The sequence below is a fragment of the Xenopus tropicalis genome, chromosome 9 (genome assembly GCF_000004195.4).
Source record: "Xenopus tropicalis strain Nigerian chromosome 9, UCB_Xtro_10.0, whole genome shotgun sequence".
Lineage (NCBI taxonomy): Eukaryota > Metazoa > Chordata > Amphibia > Anura > Pipidae > Xenopus > Xenopus tropicalis.
Window position 1 is genome coordinate 64,725,167 of NC_030685.2, and position 22,803 is coordinate 64,747,969.

The window sequence follows — 22,803 nt, forward strand, 5'->3', positions numbered from 1 at the left end:
AATGTCAAAAAGAGCTGACAATCAAACCCAGGCTTATTGTACATATAGCCAGAGTCCAGGGACTTCATCAGTATGGAATTTGTTGTCGCTAAACAACACAATGCTGGTATTTTTTTTTTTGTAAAAGATTCTTGTTTTGTGCATTAGTTTAGAGACCTAATTTATAAAAACTAAAAGGCTTCTCTGTGTTCTTTTATGTTGAAGCTATTTACATCTTATTGTTACTTTCCCTTTAAGGTATTCAGTCAATAAAGAGCCCTCTAACATAAAATATGTCCTTGCTTTTATTTTTATAGAGGGAACATTGTTGTGAAGGGTCAACTAAGCATAAGAGGGGCATGACATTTGTTTAATAGCCTATCTTGAAAGAATAGACCGGCTTTTGATTGCCATCTATAAAAGGTTGTAAAATTATTTAGCACAATTCATTACATGAATAAAATAAGTTCAACAAAGAAAATGCCAATTTATATGCATATAACATGTGAGAGATGTACAACGTAACTGCCATGTAATCTATATAATATAAACAATATTGATTATTTGTCATTTAATATGCCCCTTGTCCAGTTTTTAGAAAGATAAATGTGGAAATAAATGGTAAACAATATTCATTAGGTTAAAGGTGTGAATAAAAACGCTTCTCTAAAACCTCTTTTCAATTTCAGGGGCTGGTAAGAGCAACGTCCATCATGATAAAATAATATCAGGTGGGTATTGATGGTGTAAAAAGGCAGAATAAACATAGCTTTTTATTTTTTCAAGGGACACAATAACCTAGAAATATATCTTTAGAACTGACAAACAATCACCAATTCTAACAAATTTAAAACAGGCTTTTTGTGTAAGCACTGGCATATTTGACAATGGCAAGTTTCTATGTGTTATGGTATTACTTGCCTTGTGTTTGTTGAAAAGGTTTCCTACAGGCTTGTGGCACTTGTCACATTCAGATTAGTTCTCAAAATGGAGCTTCAAAATGCCAGAGCCTTGCTGAAAGTGCCAATAACAGTAGCCTGCACACACAGATGTGGGATTTCCTTGAAATTTTTTGACATGTCTGACCAACCATCAATTCTCTGTTGACTTAATGGGGATGTTGGTGACATTATCAAGATGATATCAGTTTTAAAACTACATTCACATATCACGTTCATCAAAGTCTCTTCATTCTGGCTGTTGACGTTATTGTGGAATAAGACCACAATTGTCTTATGGTAAAAAAAATAGGGCATTAACACCAATAAATGACATTAAGCATACTCTGCTGACTGAAGCTAAAAAAGGTAACCCTCTCCATACAATGTGGTTTTGCTGTAAATATCCAAGCTAAATGGTGTGGGAGAGTATGATGTGGCACTGACTGAGGGACTAAGCTAGTCCAGGTCCTTTGTGGATGGAAAATACAAGCATAGGCCCGTGTAGGTTTCTACAAAATGGAGGGCTATGGGGCATATTCCCTAGCTTTGTCCAGCTGTACTATAACTAGGGGGGTATAAACCTTCCTTCCTATACTGAGCAGTTTTGAACTGTGATGATTACAGTAAATTTTGTATTATTCATGAACTTTCTGGTCCCTATGAGGAGCTCCACGTGTATCTTAGGAGGACTTTTCAGCTTTTTCCAGTATTTTGATTCACTATATGTGTATGATGTTGTACTTTCTATTATTCATATGCGATAATAACTTTCATTAGGATAGCAAATAGGTAATTTTTATGGCACATGTTGGGTCTATTTTTCTAGTAAATTTTTGGGTGTATTTTTCTTCCACCACTATCCTACAGGACCATGAGTCAAATAAGGAAAGCATTTGTATTAAGCCAAACTCTTACCTACCCACACTCAAACCTACTGGCACAAGTAAGTCCATGCTTGCTCAATAAGTCAAAGTACATAAGTAGCACATAATTTATATGCAGATTTGTAGGGGTTGCATTGTAGGTTCTTCATTACATAGATGGCAATTGTTGCACAATCTCTCTCTATACTTTACTGAGAATCTTTGCAGTGAGCCATGCTAATTATTGCATTAGCTAATATAGATTAGCTCATATAGATTGTAAGCTCTACGGGGCAGGGACCTCCTTCCTCTTGTGTCCTCGACTCTTAACTTATTGCAGCTGTATTTATCTTGTATCTATCTGTATTTATTGTTGTACTTTGTATTTATCTATTATTATCTTATTAACCCCCCTGTTTGTATTAATGTATTCTACTGTACAGCGCTGCATACATAAGTAGCACTTTATAAATAAAGATATACATACATTAGCTAATAAATTATTTTGGCAGGAGGAAAGCATTGGAATTTCCAGCAGATAAGCCATCAAAGATAATATCCAATGGGTTTATTGCTGCTTTCAAATTCACCCCTGAATTTTATCCTGAAACTGATCTGTTGGCCAAGAAGAGTAGAGGGTACAATGAAGTCCTTTACCAATGTATAATTTCAATATGTCTCTACAAACAAGTCATGCTTCTGGAGGATTTTTGAACCCTAAAGAGATTTTCATGCAATCGTCTAACAGCAAGTTACAAAATTGCATAGGTCCCAGAAATAAGCCTTGCAAATTGCCCAGTATATATTTTGTTACAGTAAATTTCACAAGTCACCAGGATAAATAAAAAAATACAATTCAGCCTGTTCACTTGTAATACTCTTCACAAGTACAAAAAGCTGTTTACTATTTTGATTTTATAATTAACATATTATACAAATCAGCACCATAAGAAATGTAAGACGTAAGTCAGTGTTTTCCTAGCAGCCGAATAAAATCATTAATTCTTAGTTTTAGCCTTTTTTTTGTCTTGCACTCCAGTAAAGCTGATCAAACATCTTTTTCCTCCTGCTTACTTAAAGATCTAAGACCCAACTTCTGCTTATAAATGACTAATCACAGCAGAGTCTAGGTTAGAACAAGAAATACATCATCTGCGGCACAGTAAATCAAAGCCTCAAAGTGCATCATTTAGCCTAAGGCTAAAATTGCTTGTTTATCAGATAGGGCAGCACAGTTCCTTGTAAATCTCATGGACCTTTTAAAGAAACACTAATACTGAAATACAGCATGTTTCTATTTCAAAGACTATGCTGTAACACTTACAGATATTGTATATTTGTAATAGATTCCCTTCCTTGATAGAGCCTACAATGAATGACATTGCATGTCTTGGTATGTGCAGCTTATAGGAGATGTTATTATTTTTATATTCCTAAATCTTGTCCACATTATTTATCACAGTGACTTCCTACTGATTAGAAAAAGAAAATTGTTTCCCTCTTATATGCTGAACATTATAGTGGAACATAAGGGAATGCTATAATATACTACTCTGTAGTAGTATTGTACTATTAATAGTAGATGTAGTATTGATTCCCATGGATTGTAATCATATGTGGAGGCACCTTGGACCTGTTTCATCCATATTTTATTTCAGGGTTCAGGTCAATGTACCAGAACTTGGACATCATGGGATTTGTAGTCTATGCAGAACAGCCTAGGTGTTATTTATTTTACATATAATTGCTTTCTGTAAGAATATTTTGCATTTCAGTTAACGTATTAAATGTTTACACATATAACACACACCCTAATGTATGACTCTAACAGCAATACAATTAGTGGTATATAAAATGATATATAATTTGTATTGCTTTTTTTGATACTGATACTGATACTAGTCTGTTTTAGTCAGTAGTATACTCTTTCAGCAATATAGGTTTATATGTTGCATATTATTTTCCTTTTAAAAGATCAACTGTTATTTCCATCCCTGTATGTAATTATTTATATTCCTATTTTGCTCCCCTAGGAGTATCCCTAACATAGCAGGCTTCCTAGGCTCTAGCACCAGTGTCCCTGCTGCTTAATGCCAGCAGGACAATGCCCACTGTATGCTGCAGTTTAATCCTGCTCTAGAAGTACCAGGAAAGGTTTGCATTATATTAATATCCTAGCCACATGTATCACTATTAGTTCCCCATTGTTAGTGTCTGATTGTGACAGTTGGAAACTCTCAGCCAAGCTCTCTGGATCGTACCAATGACCAGTATTTAACTGACTTTTTGCCAGTTAGGAGCAGGAGATCCAGGAGCCTTTCCTTGGTGACTTTGCGAATAATTTGGAGATTTTGGAGTCAGAGCGACTTTTTTTTGCAGGAATACAGATTTTTATTGAAGAAGAAGAGACTAAGAAGACAATTTGATAAATATCAACATGGATAAGAAGAGAAAAAGAAGCAGAAGTCCAGAGAAGACCTCAACTGGTAAGGACAGCAAACCTATTACTAATTATCTATCACTCTGGCACAGGATGGGTACAAACATGATCAAAACTAATTGGTAATAACTATTGGTAACTGCACTGGTGCATTTTAATACCGGTTGGAGGTGTCCCGGGCAGGAGAGGGGCAGCCCTAATGTAAACAAATATACATTGCAGTATCATTAATGCACAAATTCAGAACCCCTCCCTTGTGAGCTTTTGGCAACACAATATGGACTTTATAGTGGGATTTTTTCAAGTATGTGTTGGCCCTAGAGTGATGCATCTTCCAGTTTTCAGGGAAATGGTATATTTATGGTGTTTTACTCCACTTTTTACACAGCATGATAAATATACCCCATAATGTATATGTATGGAATGAATTTTAAATTAAATATTTTTTAATTTCCCTAGAAAGAAGAGATAAGAAGAGGTATCGAGTGGAGGCCATAACACCGCCGGCCCTCGATATCAATAATTATCAGTTGGTGAAAAAGCTGGGTGAAGGCTCTTTTGGCAAGGTGAGTAATCAGGAGCCAGCGCAGTCAGAGCTAACTCCCACAGTGTCAAATTAGAGTTTACTACAGAAAAACCCGCCTATTCATTGAATAGATAGAAAGTGAGTTAATTTTTCTGTAGGGAGCTCTAATTTCACCCTTTGATAAATATGCCCCCGATAATAATGGGATAAAGTGGGGGATACAGAATATTTCAGTCTCTACTTCCCTTTATTGTTTCCATCAATACACTTTTGAAAAGATTTATACTATCAGGCACCATTTCTAAGAACTGTCCCATTTAAGACATCAGTAATATCAGATTCACTCATGTCCTTACAAGGGACCAAGTAATAATGATTTCCTTCTTGCTTCTTTTGTAGGTGATGCTGGCTTCTTATGCCATCAAGAAGCAACACGTTGCCTTGAAGATTATAGAGAAGGAAAAGGAGATGAGCCACAAAGAAATCAAGACGGAGGCTGCGATACTGCGGTTAGGAAGGCTGTGTCCGTTTCTTATACGGGCATATGCAACCTTCCAAACTGAGGTACAGGGCAGTGAGTTTACTGAGGGCTTATTTTCCTCTTCCCAAGAATGCTTACATTGCTAATAAAAGTATTTCACATATTATATTCACAGTTACTGAGTAGATGGACACTATACATTTTATATTTTCTTTCCTGCCAGTTTTGTTGGCACAGAGCACATGTAGAGAGGATGGGGGGGAGTGGGCAGCAATAGAGCAAGAGCAAACACAGGGGGGATGCAAATTTCTATTGCAGGGGACCCATAGATGCAAGTTATGCTACTGGTTTTGCCTAACCTGCAGTTATATTTTTGTGGTAATTATAAAACAAATTTTATAAATTCTGTTCCTCTGTTCTGACCTAATTCTATACTTTACCTTTTGTTTTATAACAAGTCACTCGTATTATATGTGATGGAGTATGCCAGAGGCGGAACGCTGCACCAGCTTATCAAGCAAAAGGGATACTTCAGAAGCCATGAAGTGCGGTAAGTAACAAGTTCCTTGAGACAACCTTTGGAGGTGGTGGGAGCTCCAGGTTCCCCCTAATTTACCAAAAGAAACAGCATAAGTGTCTTATAATTTTTATTTCATTTCCTTTTAAAGGTTTTATTCAGCAGAAATAGTAGTTGGATTACAGTTCCTGCAAGAGTATGGGGTTGTTCATCGGTAAGAACATTTCCTCTCTCTTTTTTTTTATCTGTTTCTGGGCCTATTTCCCATCCCTGGGACTTTTCCCAAAGTCATCTGAAGTTTCCTTGAGAGACAACTTCGGGTGACTTTGGGAAAACAAAGCAATGCATTTGCCATCCCACCGGCGCTTTACATTCTTGCCGGTGGGATGGCATGTCAAGGAGATTAGTCGCCCGCAGTAACAAAGATTTATCGTGGGCAACTAATCTCCATGTGTGCCACTGCCCTAACCCTGAACCTTGTGCCTTATCTGGGGGAGCAATAGCCACACCAAAATATTTAATATCCCTAAATTCAAAGCAATAAAAGTAGTTAGATACTAAGAGTGCAGAATGACCAGGCCCAGATTTGTGGGTAGAACCCCTGTTCCCCTGTGATTTCTCCTATCATTCCCAGTCACTTTCTCTGACTTATTATAGTTAAGGTAACGGAATATTAACTAATATATGGCTTATAGGGACCTTGAACCAGAAAACATCTTGCTGAATAAAGAGGGCCACGTGAAGATCGCCGATTTTGGCCTAGCCTGTGTCCATGAGTTCAAAGGCTCAAAGGCCTACAATGGTATTAGTGGAGCATCAGGATATATGGCCCCTGAGGTATGAAACTTTGTTTACAGGGATACTGGTATATCATGGCACTGTGTTTTATTAGAATATAATTACTCCTCTTCATTTATGTTCTTATTATTCCCATAGCTACAGTATGCATTTTACTATATTGGCATTTGGTTTGTTGATTTGATAAATAGTATCGGTACCAAAGGCAAATAATACTTGGCTCAGCCCCCTGCCTTGCCACCCAAACTGCTCACTCATCCACCTCTCTGCAGCTCAATCTATACACTAAACACCCAAAACTGCTTACTTAAAAAAAAATATATATTTATATATATATATACATATATATATATATATATATTTTTTTTTTTTTTCTGTAGTGAGTAGACAATAACAACTCAGCCTCTATTAAATCTGACCCAAAGTGCTCGTATAGTTTGCTTAAGGCCCAGGCATTCCCAATCTACAATTTTATACCTGTTTTATTAAAGCATTAATATTGTTTGCTTAAACTGGGTGGTAATTTTAGAAATCTGTTATTTGAGCAGTTACAGATGAGGCAGGAATAATATAAAGAATTATTGAAGAATGTTTTTGCTATTTGATAAATTATCTTTCCTTTTAAGGTTTTGGCGAACACTGCATACAACGCATCGGCAGACTGGTGGTCATTCGGTGTCGTTGTTTATGAAATGGCCACCGGCAAGCTGCCCTTTTCGCCAGATGGAACCTCTAAAAAACAACTAGAGACCATCATGAACAGGGAGCCATATTATCCTGAACGGGTTAGGCCAGAATTGTGCGACTTCATAAAACAGGTTGGTAAAAAGGCATTGAGATTCTAACTGAACTGGGGCTGCTTGGGCCTCAGTGTACTTAAATAAATGCAAGGACATATTTTGAATCCTAGTCCACACATGGCTGCTGCCATTACAGTAATCCTGTTGCTTAAATCATAGGGAGTCCCGTGTCCTCAGTATCCAAATGTCCATTTCCCTTATGGCTTTATTTGGGCTTCAAATATCCTGATTACCTACAGTTTATATGTTAAATAGTCTATTATGATTGCACAGCTATGTGTAGGGTTGCCCCATTTGTCAGGTATTAATCTGGACAAAGAGGCCTTGAAAAAACTAGACAAAAAAAAGCCACAAAGCCTTTAGCTATAAATGTTTTTGTTTTTTTCTTGTGTAAATATTTTACTAAATGGTATAAAGCAAAATAACTGCAATTTTTAAAAACAATTATTATTTATTTTTTGTTTTAGCTTTTGAAGAAGGACGTCAAACAACGCCTTGGAGTGTGCGCCAATGTCCAGGACCACCCTTTTTTATCTTCGGTTAATTGGAGGAATGTTAAAAAACTAAGACTGGAACCCCCTCTAAAACCAAGAATTGTAAGTGCAAAACTGAATCTAGCAATGGCACTGAGCATTCCCCCAGAACTAACATAGTACCATGGTGGTATTAGTATGTATGTTTCCTATCACCTTAGCTGAAGTGAATAATTATTGGTGTTGTTTCATTCTTTCTTATAGAAACCAACTGATGGTCTCAGCAACATCCCCTTCCCAGTAAACAACATCAGTGGGACTTGCATGATCAAGGACATCACCTACACAGATCCAACTTGGAAGGACAAATAATTCATCTTTGTCCCACCAGCAAGGTAGAGGTTTGAGGTAGGCTAACATATTATTTCTAGAATGAATAATTGAGTTTAGAAATTTTAAAAAATTATTTCAGAAAATATCCCTGTGCTAAACACAGTTCTTTTGCGCTCTATTGACTGTGCCCCTGCATTTTCTGATGAGTAGTCTGTGCTGTTTGTAAATTTTCTGGTGTTTGGTGGTAGCAACACAGGAGAGGAGGGAGGGTGGCACTGGGTGGTCAATAATGGTAGAAAGTGGAAGAGCACAAGCAAAAATTTATAGAATGCCCAAACCCTTATTTTCTGGCACACTTTCATACAAATGACCCAGCCTCCCAACCCCGGGTTACAGACCAAGTTTTTGAAATTTTTAATTTTACCAAAGATCTAACACAATTGGGGTGTTCTTTCTGACCTTTAGTGAGGCTCTGCAACAGAGGAAGTCCCTCACTTATTGTACTATGAGTGGGTAAAAGGAATTCTGGAAGTGAATCATTCTTTATGCCTTGCATTCTTCATTCTTAATTTCTTATTAATATATAGTATTTATATACCAAAGGCAGTTACCGGCAAAAACCTTGTGACAAACTTGCCTATGTACATTTTCATAGCACAAAGGGACCTTTCAGCTTGAGCAATTATTAAGGAAACCTGTGTGAATTCCTTAAATCAAGGAAATAATACCTTTATTCCCCAAGCAGGCTTTCTTAAATAACAAAAAGTTTGGCGGAAGACTTGAGCAATCATAAATGTACCCCTAAAACTCTGTATTAGCAGCAATTCTTTACCAGAATATTTTTTACAGATTGATTCCCATCAATGGTCATCCAAAAGCTGTGCAGCCATTCCACCATACTATCCGCTAACACCTGGCTTACTCCTCCACTTCTCCATCCTTTGATATGAGGTAAGTGTATCATTCCTTAAACAACCAACACAAGCACATGCTGTTTATTGCCATTTTCTATCACTGACTTTTATAACTTGTTACTTCGCCTTCCTACTTTGGTTGCCAGCCAAGATTAGTCAAACACCATGAGTCAAACTTTGAATCGACAATACTAGCAGACTATTACTTGTGTGCCAGAGCCATAAATTCTATACTCCCTGGCAAAAGAATTAATAAGTGGAAATGAACCTAATTCTGGCCACCCTGACCAACCCGTCAGCTCATTGCAGGCAATAACTTTATATACGTGTTCTGCTCTACCTTATCAAACCTAAAACACCTTGCCTCCTTTCTCTTTCACAGTAAGGTTCTCAATACCAACTGACCTAATAAGTGCAGGTTTGTAGCACTGTGGGATAGGTAAGTATCACCACCAGAGAAAGTACTTATATGCCTTTGACATACTTTCTTAATTAAGATTTATATATTGTTAGTAGCCACAGAGCTAAATTCCATCATAAATCTGATGCCACAAATATACTTCCACCACAATGGCACAGATGCAGGAAAAGTACAATGTCTACAAGATCCTATGCCCAGACATATATCATCTGGAATATTGTCATCTAAGTACTTACTGGTGGTTATTTGTTGTTTTTGTTCTAAGTTTGAAAAAAAAAAAACAAAAAAAAAAAACTTTCCCTCCTTCCCGTGTTAATGCTAACCAGTTACTGTTTTACCTTTCTTTCCCTTTCCTCTCTTTTCCTTCCCCAGTTTTTTATAGCCTGTGCTGTCAACAGAGAGGAGGGTTGGGGGTGGGCCTAGCTGGTGGCCTGTGACTAGTTTATCTTCAATCTTTAGACAGTCACAAGCCACCACGGTACCCTCTGTTGTCACCTCAATCTACACCAACACTATTAGAATAACCTTATTAATAACAGCTTAAGGATGATAAAATAGTTTTTTATAAAAGCAAAAAAAGCCCCTGATAATAATAGGTTTATTATAATAAGCTAATTAACTTTAAAAACCAGGTTAGTGCTGTTATCAGAGGGGAGGGTTGGGGGCGGGCATAGTTGGTGGCCTGTGACTGCCTAATCTTTGGCCAGTCACAGGCCATTATGGTTCCCCTCTGTTGACACCTCAACCTACATCGAACAATATTAGAACTACTCTGTTGCCAATATGTTAAGGATGCTAAAATAGTATTTATACCAGCAAAACAAGCCCTTGATAATAGTAGGAAGCTTATTAACTTTACCAACCAGAAACATAAATAGTGACATTCAAATGGTAAATGCATATTATATTATTTAAGGGTTGCATTTAATTGCAACAATTCAATAAAAAACATAATAATATGTTTTAATTTATTTTCCTAACATTAGATAGGTATTATAAGGTATTTAATATGTTTGTTTAAAGTAACCAAGCACAAAAATAGAAGTTGTATAAGGCTCACAATATAATGCGCCCAGTGTTGGTGCTGATACGCCAAACCTTCCGCAAGGCAAAATATATAAAAACAGGGTTAGGCTTTCACAAGGACCCTCTCAGGCTAGTAAGTGAAGACAAATTTATTATCAAAATGTCCACAAAAAAGTCTAATGTTTCTATGAACAAGTGCACACAGCAGGAAACACATCAGGATATTTTTGGAAAGATTTTTTTTTTCTTTTTACTTCTCTTACTGGCCTGAAGAGATCCCAAATGCCTACCCCCTTTTTCTTAATTTAGCCAAAATCCTTATTTCTAACCAATATAGGGTCCTTTCAAATGTATTAGAAATACATTTCCATAACATTTAGAAAGAAAGTAACGATGCCCCTCACGCTCCCATTGGTCCTGCCTGATAATTCCCTATGAGAACATTAAACATGTGGCAATGGATACAAATTGTAATTCATCACTCTAGGTTGATTTCAAGTGTTTCATTGCCATGATCTGTGATATCACTAGAGGGAAGGGAGAGGGGTGGGCATAGCTAGTGGACAGTGACTGTCATTTTTTGCCCATCACAGCCCACTAGTGGCATCCCTCTGGTGATATCACAAGTCAAAAGACTTTACTTTTAACTAATTTTTCTGATCAGTTTGTAATTTCTAACTTTTGAGCTAAAATGAATCTTAGCAAATGCTCAGGTAGGCCCATAATAATGTGATAGCAGTTCTATAATATTTTTAAACCTAAACAATTTACACACTAAAAAATAGTACGTAAAAATAAGAACACAGTATTGCTGGCCTGAAGAGATCCCAAATGCCTACCCCCTTCTTTTTAATTTAGCCAAAATCCTTATTTCCAAGCAATATAAAGGGTCCTTAAACATCTTAAACATGTGGCAATGGCTACAAATAGTAATTCATCACTCTAGGTTAATTCCCAGTGTTTCATTGCCATGATCTGTGATATCACTAGAGGGAAGGGAGAGGGGTGGGCATAGCTAGTGGACAGTGACTGTCATTTTTTGCCCATCACAGCCCACTAGTGGCATCCCTCTGGTGATATCACAAGTCAAAAGACTTTACTTTTAACTCCTTTTTCTGATCAGTTTGTCATTTCTAACTTTTTAGCTAAAATGAATCTTAGCAAATGCTCAGGTAGGCCCATAATAACGTGATAGCAGTTCTAGAATATTTTTAAACCTAAACAATTTACACACTAAAAAAAATTACGTAAAAATAAAAAACACAGTATTACTGGCCTGAAGAGATCCCAAATGCCTACCCCCTTCTTTTTAAATCAGCCAAAATCCTTATTTCCAACCTATATAAAGGGTCCTTTCAAATTTTTTTAGAAATACATTTCCATAACATTTAGAAAGAAAGTAACGATGCCCCTCACCCTACCATTGGTCCAGAAAATTAGAATAAATCAAACATAAGAAAAACCTGCCTGATAATTCCCTATGAGAACATTAAACATGTGGCAATGGATACAAATAGTAATTCATCACTCTAGGTTGATTCCCAGTGTTTCATTGCCATGATCTGTGATATCACTAGAGGGAAGGGAGAGGGGTGGGCATAGCTAGTGGACTGTGACTGTCATTTTTTGCCCATCACAGCCCACTAGTGGCATCCCTCTGGTGATATCACAAGTCAAAAGACTTTACTTTTAACTAATTTTTCTGATCAGTTTGTAATTTCTAACTTTTGAGCTAAAATGAATCTTAGCAAATGCTCAGGTAGGCCCATAATAACGTGATAGCAGTTCTATAATATTTTTAAACCTAAACAATTTACACACTAAAAAATAGTACATAAAAATAAAAACACAGTATTACTGGCCTGTAGAGATCCCAAATGCCTACCCCCTTCTTTTTAATTCAGCCAAAATCCTTATTTCTAACCAATATAAAGGGTCCTTTCAAATGTATTAGAAATACATTTCCATAACATTTAGAAAGAAAGTAAGGATGCCCCTCACCCTACCATTGGTCCAGAATATTAGAATAAATCAAACATAAGAACAACCTGCCTGATAATTCCCTATGAGAACATTAAACATGTGGCAATGGATACAAATAGTAATTCATCACTCTAGGTTGATTCCCAGTGTTTCATTGCCATGATCTGTGATATCACTAGAGGGAAGGGAGAGGGGTGGGCATAGCTAGTGGACTGTGACTGTTATTTTTTACCCATCACAGCCCACTAGTGGCATCCCTCTGGTGATATCACAAGTCAAAAGACTTTACTTTTAACTAATTTTTCTGATCAGTTTGTAATTTCTAACTTTTGAGCTAAAATGAATCTTAGCAAATGCTCAGGTAGGCCCATAATAACGTGATAGCAGTTCTATAATATTTTTAAACCTAAACAATTTACACACTAAAAAATAGTACGTAAAAATAAAAACACAGTATTACTGGCCTGAAGAGATCCCAAATGCCTACCCTTTTCTTCTTAATTTAGCCAAAATCCTTATTTCCAAGCAATATAAAGGGTCCTTAAACATCTTAAACATGTGGCAATGGATACAAATAGTAATTCATCACTCTAGGTTGATTCCCAGTGTTTCATTGCCATGATCTGTGATATCACTAGAGGGAAGGGAGAGGGGTGGGCATAGCTAGTGGACTGTGACTGTCATTTTTTGCCCATCACAGCCCATTAGTGGCATCCCTCTGGTGATATCACAAGTCAAAAGACTTTACTTTTAACTCATTTTTCTGATCAGTTTTTCATTTCTAACTTTTTAGCTAAAATGAATCTTAGCAAATAATCAGGTAGGCCCATAATAATGTGATAGCAGTTCTATAATATTTTTAAACCTAAACAATTTACACACTAAAAAATAGTACGTAAAAATAAAAACACAGTATTACTGGCCTGTAGAGATCCCAAATGCCTACCCCCTTCTTTTTAATTCAGCCAAAATCCTTATTTCTAACCAATATAAAGGGTCCTTTCAAATTTTTTTAGAAATACATTTCCATAACATTTAGAAAGAAAGTAACGATGCCCCTCACCCTACCATTGGTCCAGAAAATTAGAATAAATCAAACATAAGAAAAACCTGCCTGATAATTCCCTATGAGAACATTAAACATGTGGCAATGGATACAAATAGTAATTCATCACTCTAGGTTGATTCCCAGTGTTTCATTGCCATGATCTGTGATATCACTAGAGGGAAGGGAAAGGGGTGGGCATAGCTAGTGGACTGTGACTGTCATTTTTTGCCCATCACAGCCCACTAGTGGCATCCCTCTGGTGATATCACAAGTCAAAAGACTTTACTTTTAACTAATTTTTCTGATCAGTTTGTAATTTCTAACTTTTGAGCTAAAATGAATCTTAGCAAATGCTCAGGTAGGCCCATAATAACGTGATAGCAGTTCTATAATATTTTTAAACCTAAACAATTTACACACTAAAAAATAGTACGTAAAAATAAAAACACAGTATTACTGGCCTGAAGAGATCCCAAATGCCTACCCCTTTCTTCTTAATTTAGCCAAAATACTTATTTCCAAGCAATATAAAGGGTCCTTAAACATCTTAAACATGTGGCAATGGCTACAAATAGTAATTCATCACTCTAGGTTAATTCCCAGTGTTTCATTGCCATGATCTGTGATATCACTAGAGGGAAGGGAGAGGGGTGGGCATAGCTAGTGGACTGTGACTGTCATTTTTTGCCCATCACAGCCCATTAGTGGCATCCCTCTGGTGATATCACAAGTCAAAAGACTTTACTTTTAACTCATCTTTCTGATCAGTTTTTCATTTCTAACTTTTGAGCTAAAATGAATCTTAGCAAATGCTCAGGTATAGCTAGTTGCCTGTGTTTGGTCAACTTTTAAAATCTATGACTAGGGATGGGCAAAATAATTCGCTGTACGACCATAAAATTCACTGCATGTCGCTTCCTTTGACGTGGGCGTGCTTTCTCTGACGCGCGTGTCGCCCATCCCTAGCTTAGACCAATCACAAGCCCCCTCGAGTGATATCACAAACTAAAACATCAGATATTGTATATTAACAATATATAATCAATCAGGTTGAATTGTTAGCTTCCAAGAACAAATCAGAAAACCAGTACCTGTATTATTGCAGCAAATGGGTGATCCCAACTTTATTCCAAGGTGCTTTACAAATGATCGAACATTTCAGGACCAACGCGGCCTTTCCTCAATGATTTTTAACTTCCACAAATGCTCCTGGTATTAAAAACACATCAATTGAATCAACCAAACCCATAATAATACAGATTCATAAACACCAGATACAGGCATAACAATGTAAATAGAAAATGGATTTATTTGAGAGAGTGTAGGTAATCAGATATGTATATAAACACTTGTACAGTTACTGTTTCGTAGACAACAGTCAGGCCTTGGAGTTGAAATGAAACCAGAACTAAGATAAAAAATAAAATATTTCTGTAACATGGGGAATATACTTCTCTGTTGCTTGCTGGAGCTGTTCCCTGGTCACCCAGCTACACCTGCAAATGTGAGATAAATGTATGATTATGTATATACAGGACACTTCACTTCCTTGTGCGTAGACTTATTTAAGATTGGTTGCTGGAATCTTTTTCTGGTCCCCTATGAATGTGAGATAATCATATGATTAGTAAAATGAAGACTTATAATTACATTCTCTCACTCATCACATACAAATTGTTCCCACCACTGCTCTGCCCCCTGTACTGAAAGTGAGCTCCCAGTGCGGCCGGCCATGCTGAGGCACAGAGAGTACTCACTCACTAGCTCTGTTAGCTTGCACCTCTGGTGGGAGGGACCATTTTTATGTGATAGATGCCCTTTAAGTATTGTTAATTATTTACTATATATATGCTATATGATAAAATAATATACATGCCAGCTTGTTAACTCTTTTGCCCTCTCTGCTTCTCACTACATATGACCCCCTAAAATCCCTCAATTTTCCTGTCACTCTCTAACCTAGGTGATCCATGGCAACCGGCTTTACATATAAACACTCTGACTTCATGTTTCCCCTTTAATCTGTGTATATATACATTTATGTACAAACACCTGCATGTCTTGTAGTATCTGTTGTTTCAAATCAATAAAAATAAACTTAATATTGGTAAACCTCAAAATGGTTTGTTTGTGTTTTTATTTATTCCACTAAATACAATGCTTGGGACCTGGAGTTTCCAAGATAAGGGGGTTTTCTGTCATTTGGATCACCATGCCATTAGTCTTCTAGACCAGATAACAGCAGAACCCCAGAAAACATCCTGCAAAACACAAAAAGGTAGGTGACAGTGGCAGCGTAATTTAATCTGCAATACTTTAAGACTTGGCACTGCTAGCCTCAATACGTAACTTAGAAACATTAGTGTTTTAAGGGTTCTTTTTTGAAATGACAATATTCCTATTAGTTTTCCAAAAGGCACCATCTAAGCCTTGAAGGGAGTAATATCTCCCTTTCTTTCCTAGAAGATGCCATTCTTCATGGTGAATTTTTCTCCGAAATTGATTTTACATGGAGACATGGCAGTGTTACATACAGTTCCTGGATTTCTACTTAAAGTTTTGTTCAGGTTTCACAGAAACTGATCCAGACAAGGAAAAGCTAACTCCCTGGAACCAGTCAGAGTGATTTTCATCTATATTTAGGTCCTGACTCACTCTTAGTTTCATGGTAGGACATCATAAAGGTACCAGAGCAGCGGCGCAATTTCGCGCAAATCGGCGAAAAAGCCTCGCGAGGCAACTTCGGCGTGTGCCATCCCACCGGCGACTTACATTTTCGCCGGTGGTATGGAAGGTGAAGGCAACTCGGGGGGATTAGTCGCCCGCGAACAGGGAGTTTTGTCGCGGGCGACTAATCTCCCCATGTGCCAGAGCCCTTAGGTGACCTTTTCTATGGATCTGACACAATGTCACTGCCCCGGTGTACATGCCCAAATGGTTAGACACACTGCCATATCAAATCTGGGCATGTGTGACAAGCTTTAGAGTCTGAACTATTTCCATGCTTACCCCTCTATGTAAGGTCCTACAGAAGAAAGAGATTAAAATAAAAGAGAAACAATAAATATTAGGAACTTCTTTGCAACTAGAATGGATTTAGGAAAGAAGGATATCACTGGCCGTTGATGAGGAAAACAAAAGGCTTCTTGTTATAAGTTCCAAACTTATTTTTATGCATGCACAAAGAAAAACAGTTTATCATTTACACATGTGTCAAACTGGCGGGGTTGGCACATTCGCCGTCATTCAAGAGAGACAGAGAGGGCTGGCGGGAGAAAAAGGAGTTCTGGCGCTTACTTGATTTTTTGGTTGGCACAGGTACACGGGGCACTATGGCTGTTGGCACAGGTACACGGGGCACTATGGCTGCTGGCACAGGTACACAGGGCAATATGGCTGCTGGCACAGGTACACGGGGCAATATTGCTGCTGGCACAGGTAAACGGGGCAATATGGCTGCTGGCATAGGTACACGGAGCAATATGGCTGCTAGCACAGGTACACGGGGCAATATGGCTGCTGGCACAGGTACACGGGGCAATATGGCTGCTGGCACAGGTACACGGGGCAATATGGCTGCTGGCACAGGTACATGGGGGTAATATGGTGGGTGCTGGCACAGGTACATGGGGCAATAATATGGCTGCTGGCACAGGTACATGGGGATAATATGGTGGCTACTGGCACAGGTGAAGAGGCTGGAGGAGTGTTTAAACTAGACAAGGGGGGGGTTGGTAAGCTAGATTCTTATGGGAGAGCTAGTGTAGATGGGGCAGTGGGACCAGTAAAGGGTTGTGGGGGAGGAGTGAGGGGGGCATATAGTTTATCAGATAAGGAGCTTCCATTGTTACAAGGGAAACAGACTAATTTTCACCTTAGCTCTAACTGTCCTTTAGCTAATGTAAGCTGTAGAGGAAGAAGTAGTAATCTCCGCTGCATGCTGGCTAATGCGCGTAGCTTGTCGGGAAAAATAGGGGAGCTGCAGGCTATTGCATGTATTGAAAATTATGACTTAATTGGTATCACTGAGACCTGGTGGGATGAAAAATGCGACTGGGCTGTGAATTTAAATGGGTATACGCTTTTTAGGAGGGACAGAGGGATTAAAAAGGGTGGAGGGGTTTGTCTTTATGTAAAGTCAGATTTAAAGCCATGTAATAAAGACATTACAAATGAAAACGTTGAATCTCTTTGGGTAGAAATTTCAGTAGGGCTGAAGGTCACAAAGAAAATGATCATTGGTGTATGCTATAAACCACCCCGTATAGATGAGGGGGATGAGGCCCAGCTACTTTTGCAAATGGAGGAGGCTTCAAAATTGGGTCAAGTTGTTATTATGGGGGACTTTAATTATCCGGACATTGACTGGAGTAATGGGGTGGCTAAGTCAGAAAAAGCTAGTAGGTTTGTAAATATGCTAAATGACAACTTTTTATTTCAGGTGGTTCAAGAACCTACTCGGAATGAGTCTATTTTGGACCTGGTAATATCTAATAATACTGAACTTATCTCTAACATTTGTGTGGGTGAGCATTTGGGGAACAGTGATCACAACATGGTCTCCTTTGAGATAATGCTGCAGAGACAGCTCTATAAGGGAGTAACTAAAACGCTCAATTTTAGACGTGCAGACTTTGCCAGTTTAAGGGCATCTCTGCAATGTGTCAACTGGGAAAGGCTTTTCATGGGGTTAGACACAGAAGGAAAATGGAACATCTTTAAAACATTGCTTTGCAGGTATACACAACAGTATATTCCCCTTGTAAGCAAGGAGAGGCATCGCAAAGCAAAACCTTTATGGCTGAATAAAAGAGTTAAGGTCGAGGTTGGTAATAAAAAACGTGCTTTTAAAGCATTCAAGTTAGCTGGGACAGCGGAAACTTTCATCAGGTACAAGGAAGCAAATAAAGCATGCAAAAAAGCTCTCAGGCAAGCTAAAATAGAGATGGAAAGGGATATTGCAGCTAGGAGTAAAAAGAATCCAAAATTATTTTTTAATTATGTGAATAGTAAAAAAATGAAGCAAGAAGGGGTGGGAACCTTATTATCACGGGGGGGTACGTTGGTTGATGAGAACGGGGAAAAAGCTGAAATTTTGAACTCTTATTTTTCATCTGTCTATACATCTGAGGAGCCAGCTAATGAAGGCTTCCCTTTTAATATACCCAGTGCTAGTAATTTAGCTACTGGCGCATGGGTCACTCAGGAGGAAATTCAAAAGAGACTTGAACATGTAAAGGTAAACAAAGGTCCAGGACCGGATGGGATTCATCCCAGGGTATTAAATGAGCTGAGCGCTGTGATTGCCAAGCCTCTTCACATAATGTTTCAGGATTCGTTGAGGTCTGGCATGGTGCCGAGAGACTGGCGGATTGCTAATGTGGTGCCGTTATTTAAAAAGGGATCTCGTTCTCAGCCTGAAAACTATAGGCCTGTTAGTCTGACATCAGTAGTAGGAAAGCTTCTGGAAGGGGTAAAAAGAGATAGGATAGTTGAATACATTGCAGTTCACAATACTATTAGTTTGTGCCAGCATGGTTTTATGCGTAACAGATCTTGCCAGACTAATTTAGTTGCCTTTTATGAGGAGGTGAGCAGGAACCTTGATGCTGGAATGGCAGTTGATGTCATCTACTTGGACTTTGCTAAAGCGTTTGATACAGTACCTCACAGAAGGTTAATGATCAAATTAAGGAATATTGGCCTAGAACATAATATTTGTAATTGGATAGAGAACTGGCTGAAGGATAGAGTACAAAGAGTGGTTGTAAATGGAACATTTTCTAATTGGACCAGTGTGGTTAGTGGAGTACCGCAGGGGTCAGTCCTTGGGCCTTTGCTTTTTAACTTGTTTATTAATGACCTGGAGGTGGGCATAGACAGTACTGTTTCTATTTTTGCTGATGACACTAAATTGTGCAAAACTATAAGTTCCATGCAGGATGCTGCTGCTTTGCAGAGCGATTTGACAAAATTAGATAACTGGGCAGCAAACTGGAAAATGAGGTTCAATGTTGATAAGTGCAAAGTTATGCACTTTGGTAGAAATAATATAAATGCAAACTATCTACTGAATGGTAGTGTGTTGGGGGTTTCCTTAATGGAGAAGGATCTAGGCGTTTTTGTTGATAACAAGTTGTCTACTGCCAGGCAGTGTCATTCTGTGGCTACTAAAGCAAATAAAGTGCTGTCTTGTATAAAAAAGGGCATTGACTCAAGGGATGAGAACATAATTTTGCCCCTTTATAGGTCCCTGGTAAGGCCTCACCTTGAGTATGCAGTGCAGTTTTGGGCTCCAGTCCTTAAGAAGGATATTAATGAGCTGGAGAGAGTGCAGAGACTGCAACTAAACTGGTTAAGGGGATGGAAGATTTAAGCTATGAGGTGAGACTGTCGAGGTTGGGGTTGTTTTCTCTGGAAAAGAGGCGCTTGCGAGGGGACATGATTACTCTGTACAAGTACATTAGAGGGGATTATAGGCAGTTGGGGGATGTTCTTTTTTCCCATAAAAACAATCAACGCACCAGAGGTCACCCCTATAGATTAGAGGAAAGGAGCTTCCATTTGAAGCAGCGTAGGTGGTTTTTCACGGTGAGGGCAGTGAGGTTGTGGAATGCCCTTCCTAGTGATGTGGTAATGGCAGATTCTGTTAATGCCTTTAAGAGGGGCCTGGATGAGTTCTTGATCAATCAGAATATCCAAGGCTATTGTGATACTAATATCTACAGTTAGTACTAGTGGTTGTATTTATAGTTTATGTATGTGAGTGTATAGATTTGTAGGTGTGGGTTGGGTGTGCTGGGTTTACTTGGATGGGTTGAACTTGATGGACACTGGTCTTTTTCAACCCTATGTAACTATGTAACTATGTAACTTGTTTATTAATGACCTGGAGGTGGGCATAGAGAGTACTGTTTCTATTTTTGCTGATGACACTAAATTGTGCAAAACTATAAGTTCCATGCAGGATGCTGCCGCTTTGCAGAGCGATTTGACAAAATTGGAAAACTGGGCAGCAAACTGGAAAATGAGGTTCAATGTTGACAAGTGCAAAGTTATGCACTTTGGTAGGAATAATATAAACGCAAACTATCTACTGAATGGTAGTGTGTTGGGGGCATCCTTAATGGAGAAGGATCTAGGGGTTTTTGTAGATCACAAGTTGTCTAATTCCAGGCAGTGTCATTCTGTGGCTACTACAGCAAATAAAGTGCTGTCTTGTATAAAAAAGGGCATTGACTCAAGGGATGAGGACATATTTTTGCCGCTTTATAGGTCCCTGGTAAGGCCTCACCTTGAGTATGCAGTGCAGTTTTGGGCTCCAGTCCTTAAGAAGGATATTAATGAGCTGGAGAAAGTGCAGAGACGTGCAACTAAACTGGTTAAGGGGATGGAAGATTTAAGCTATGAGGTTAGACTGTCGAGGCTGGGGTTGTTTTCTCTGGAAAAGAGGCACTTGCGAGGGGACATGATTACTCTGTACAAGTACATTAGAGGGGATTATAGGCAGTTGGGGGATGTTCTTTTTTCCCATAAAAACAATCAGCGCACCAGAGTTCACCCCTATAGATTAGAGGAACAGAGCTTCCATTTGAAGCAGCGTAGGTGGTTTTTCACGGTGAGGGCAGTGAGGTTATGGAATGCCCTTCCTAGTGATGTGGTAATGGCAGATTCTGTTAATGCCTTTAAGAGGGGCCTGGATGAGTTTTTGAACAAGCAGAATATCCAAGGCTATTGTGATACTAATATCTACAGTTAGTATTACTGGTTGTATATATATAGTTTATGTATGTGAGTGTATAGATTGGTTAGTATAGGTTGTGTGCTGGGTTTACTCGGATGGGTTGAACTTGATGGACAATGGTCTTTTTTTAACCCTATGTAACTATGTAACATGGGGGTAATATGGTGGCTGCTGGCACAGGTACATGGGGGAATATGGTGGCTGCTGGCACAGGTACATGGGGCAATAATATGTCTGCTGGCACAGGTACATGGGGGTAATATGGTGGCTGCTGGCACAGGTGCATGAGGGTAATATGGTGGCTGCTGGCACAGGTACATGGGGGCAATAATATGGCTGCTGGCACAGGTACATGGGGTAATATGGTGGCTGCTGGCACAGGTGCATGAGGGTAATATGGTGGCTGCTGGCACAGGTACATGGGGCAATAATATGGCTGCTGGCACAGGTATATGGGGCAATAATATGGCTGCTGGCACAGGTACATGGGGCAATATTATGGCTGCTGGTACAGGTACATCGGGGCAATAATATGGCTGCTGGCAAAGGTATATAGGGCAATAATATGGCTGCTGGCACAGGTACACGGGGGCAATAATATGGCTGCTGGCACAGGTACATGGGGCAATAATATGGCTGCTGGCACAGGTACACGGGGGCAATAATATGGCTGCTGGCACAGGTACTAGGGCAATAATATGGCTGCTGGCACTCCAGCTCTGATAAAATGATATAAGAGCAAAGACAACTGAATTTTAATGTGTTCAATAAATGTTTATCCTGTTCGGCCCGCGACGTAAAGTGTGTTTTGAATTTTGGCCCCCTGTGCAATTGAGTCTCATCATAGCCCAAATCTTTTTTTAAATAGCAACTGTGTCACTCATGTGGCTTATGCCTTTTAAATAAATTTCTTTTTTGTATAATTATTTTTGAGTAAAGGCTTGTTTTGTGGCACCCTTATACTGGCCAGAACTTTTAATATGAGGGTTTTTTTTTTAACTCTATTTAACAGCTAAGATGCCCTATACGATGCCTGGAAAGGCATCATTTTCCTTTTAAAAGATCAACTATCTCTGTATGTAATTATTTATATTCCTATTTTGCTCCCCTAGGAGTATCCCTAACATAGCAGGCTTCCTAGGCTCTAGCACCAGTGTCCCTGCTGCTTAATGCCAGCAGGACAATGCCCACTGTATGCTGCAGTTTAATCCTGCTCTAGAAGTACCAGGAAAAGTTTGCATCATATTAATATCCTAGCCAGATATATCACTAATACATCCCCATTGTGACTGTGACTGTGACAGTTGGATGATGCTGCGCTGAAGCTCTCTGGATCGTACCAATGACCAGTATTTAACTGACTTTTTGCCAGTTAGGAGCAGGAGATCCAGGAGCCTTTCCTTGGTGACTTTGCGAATAATTTGGAGATTTTGGAGTCAGAGCGACTTTTTTTTGCAGGAATACAGATTTTTATTGAAGAAGAAGAGACTAAGAAGACAATTTGATAAATATCAAC

The 22,803-nt window shown here is 38.7% G+C and overlaps 1 protein-coding gene and 1 long non-coding RNA gene across 2 annotated transcripts; both read left to right on the forward strand.

Annotated features, from left to right (window-relative positions):
- The first annotated feature begins 4,220 nt into the window (after positions 1-4,220).
- Positions 4,221-7,998, forward strand: LOC116407825 (protein kinase C delta type-like). Its single transcript, XM_031893868.1, has 8 exons — positions 4,221-4,269; positions 4,683-4,789; positions 5,149-5,313; positions 5,689-5,780; positions 5,899-5,961; positions 6,443-6,584; positions 7,172-7,363; positions 7,813-7,998. Exons 1-8 carry the CDS (start codon positions 4,221-4,223, stop codon positions 7,996-7,998), a joined length of 996 nt encoding a protein of 331 aa, XP_031749728.1.
- Positions 7,999-8,111: 113 nt separating this feature from the next.
- On the forward strand, positions 8,112-10,136 carry LOC116407724. The gene is made up of 3 exons (XR_004220524.1): positions 8,112-8,226; positions 9,001-9,102; positions 9,448-10,136. It is a non-coding gene; the product is annotated as an uncharacterized LOC116407724 (long non-coding RNA).
- Positions 10,137-22,803: the final 12,667 nt, after the last annotated feature.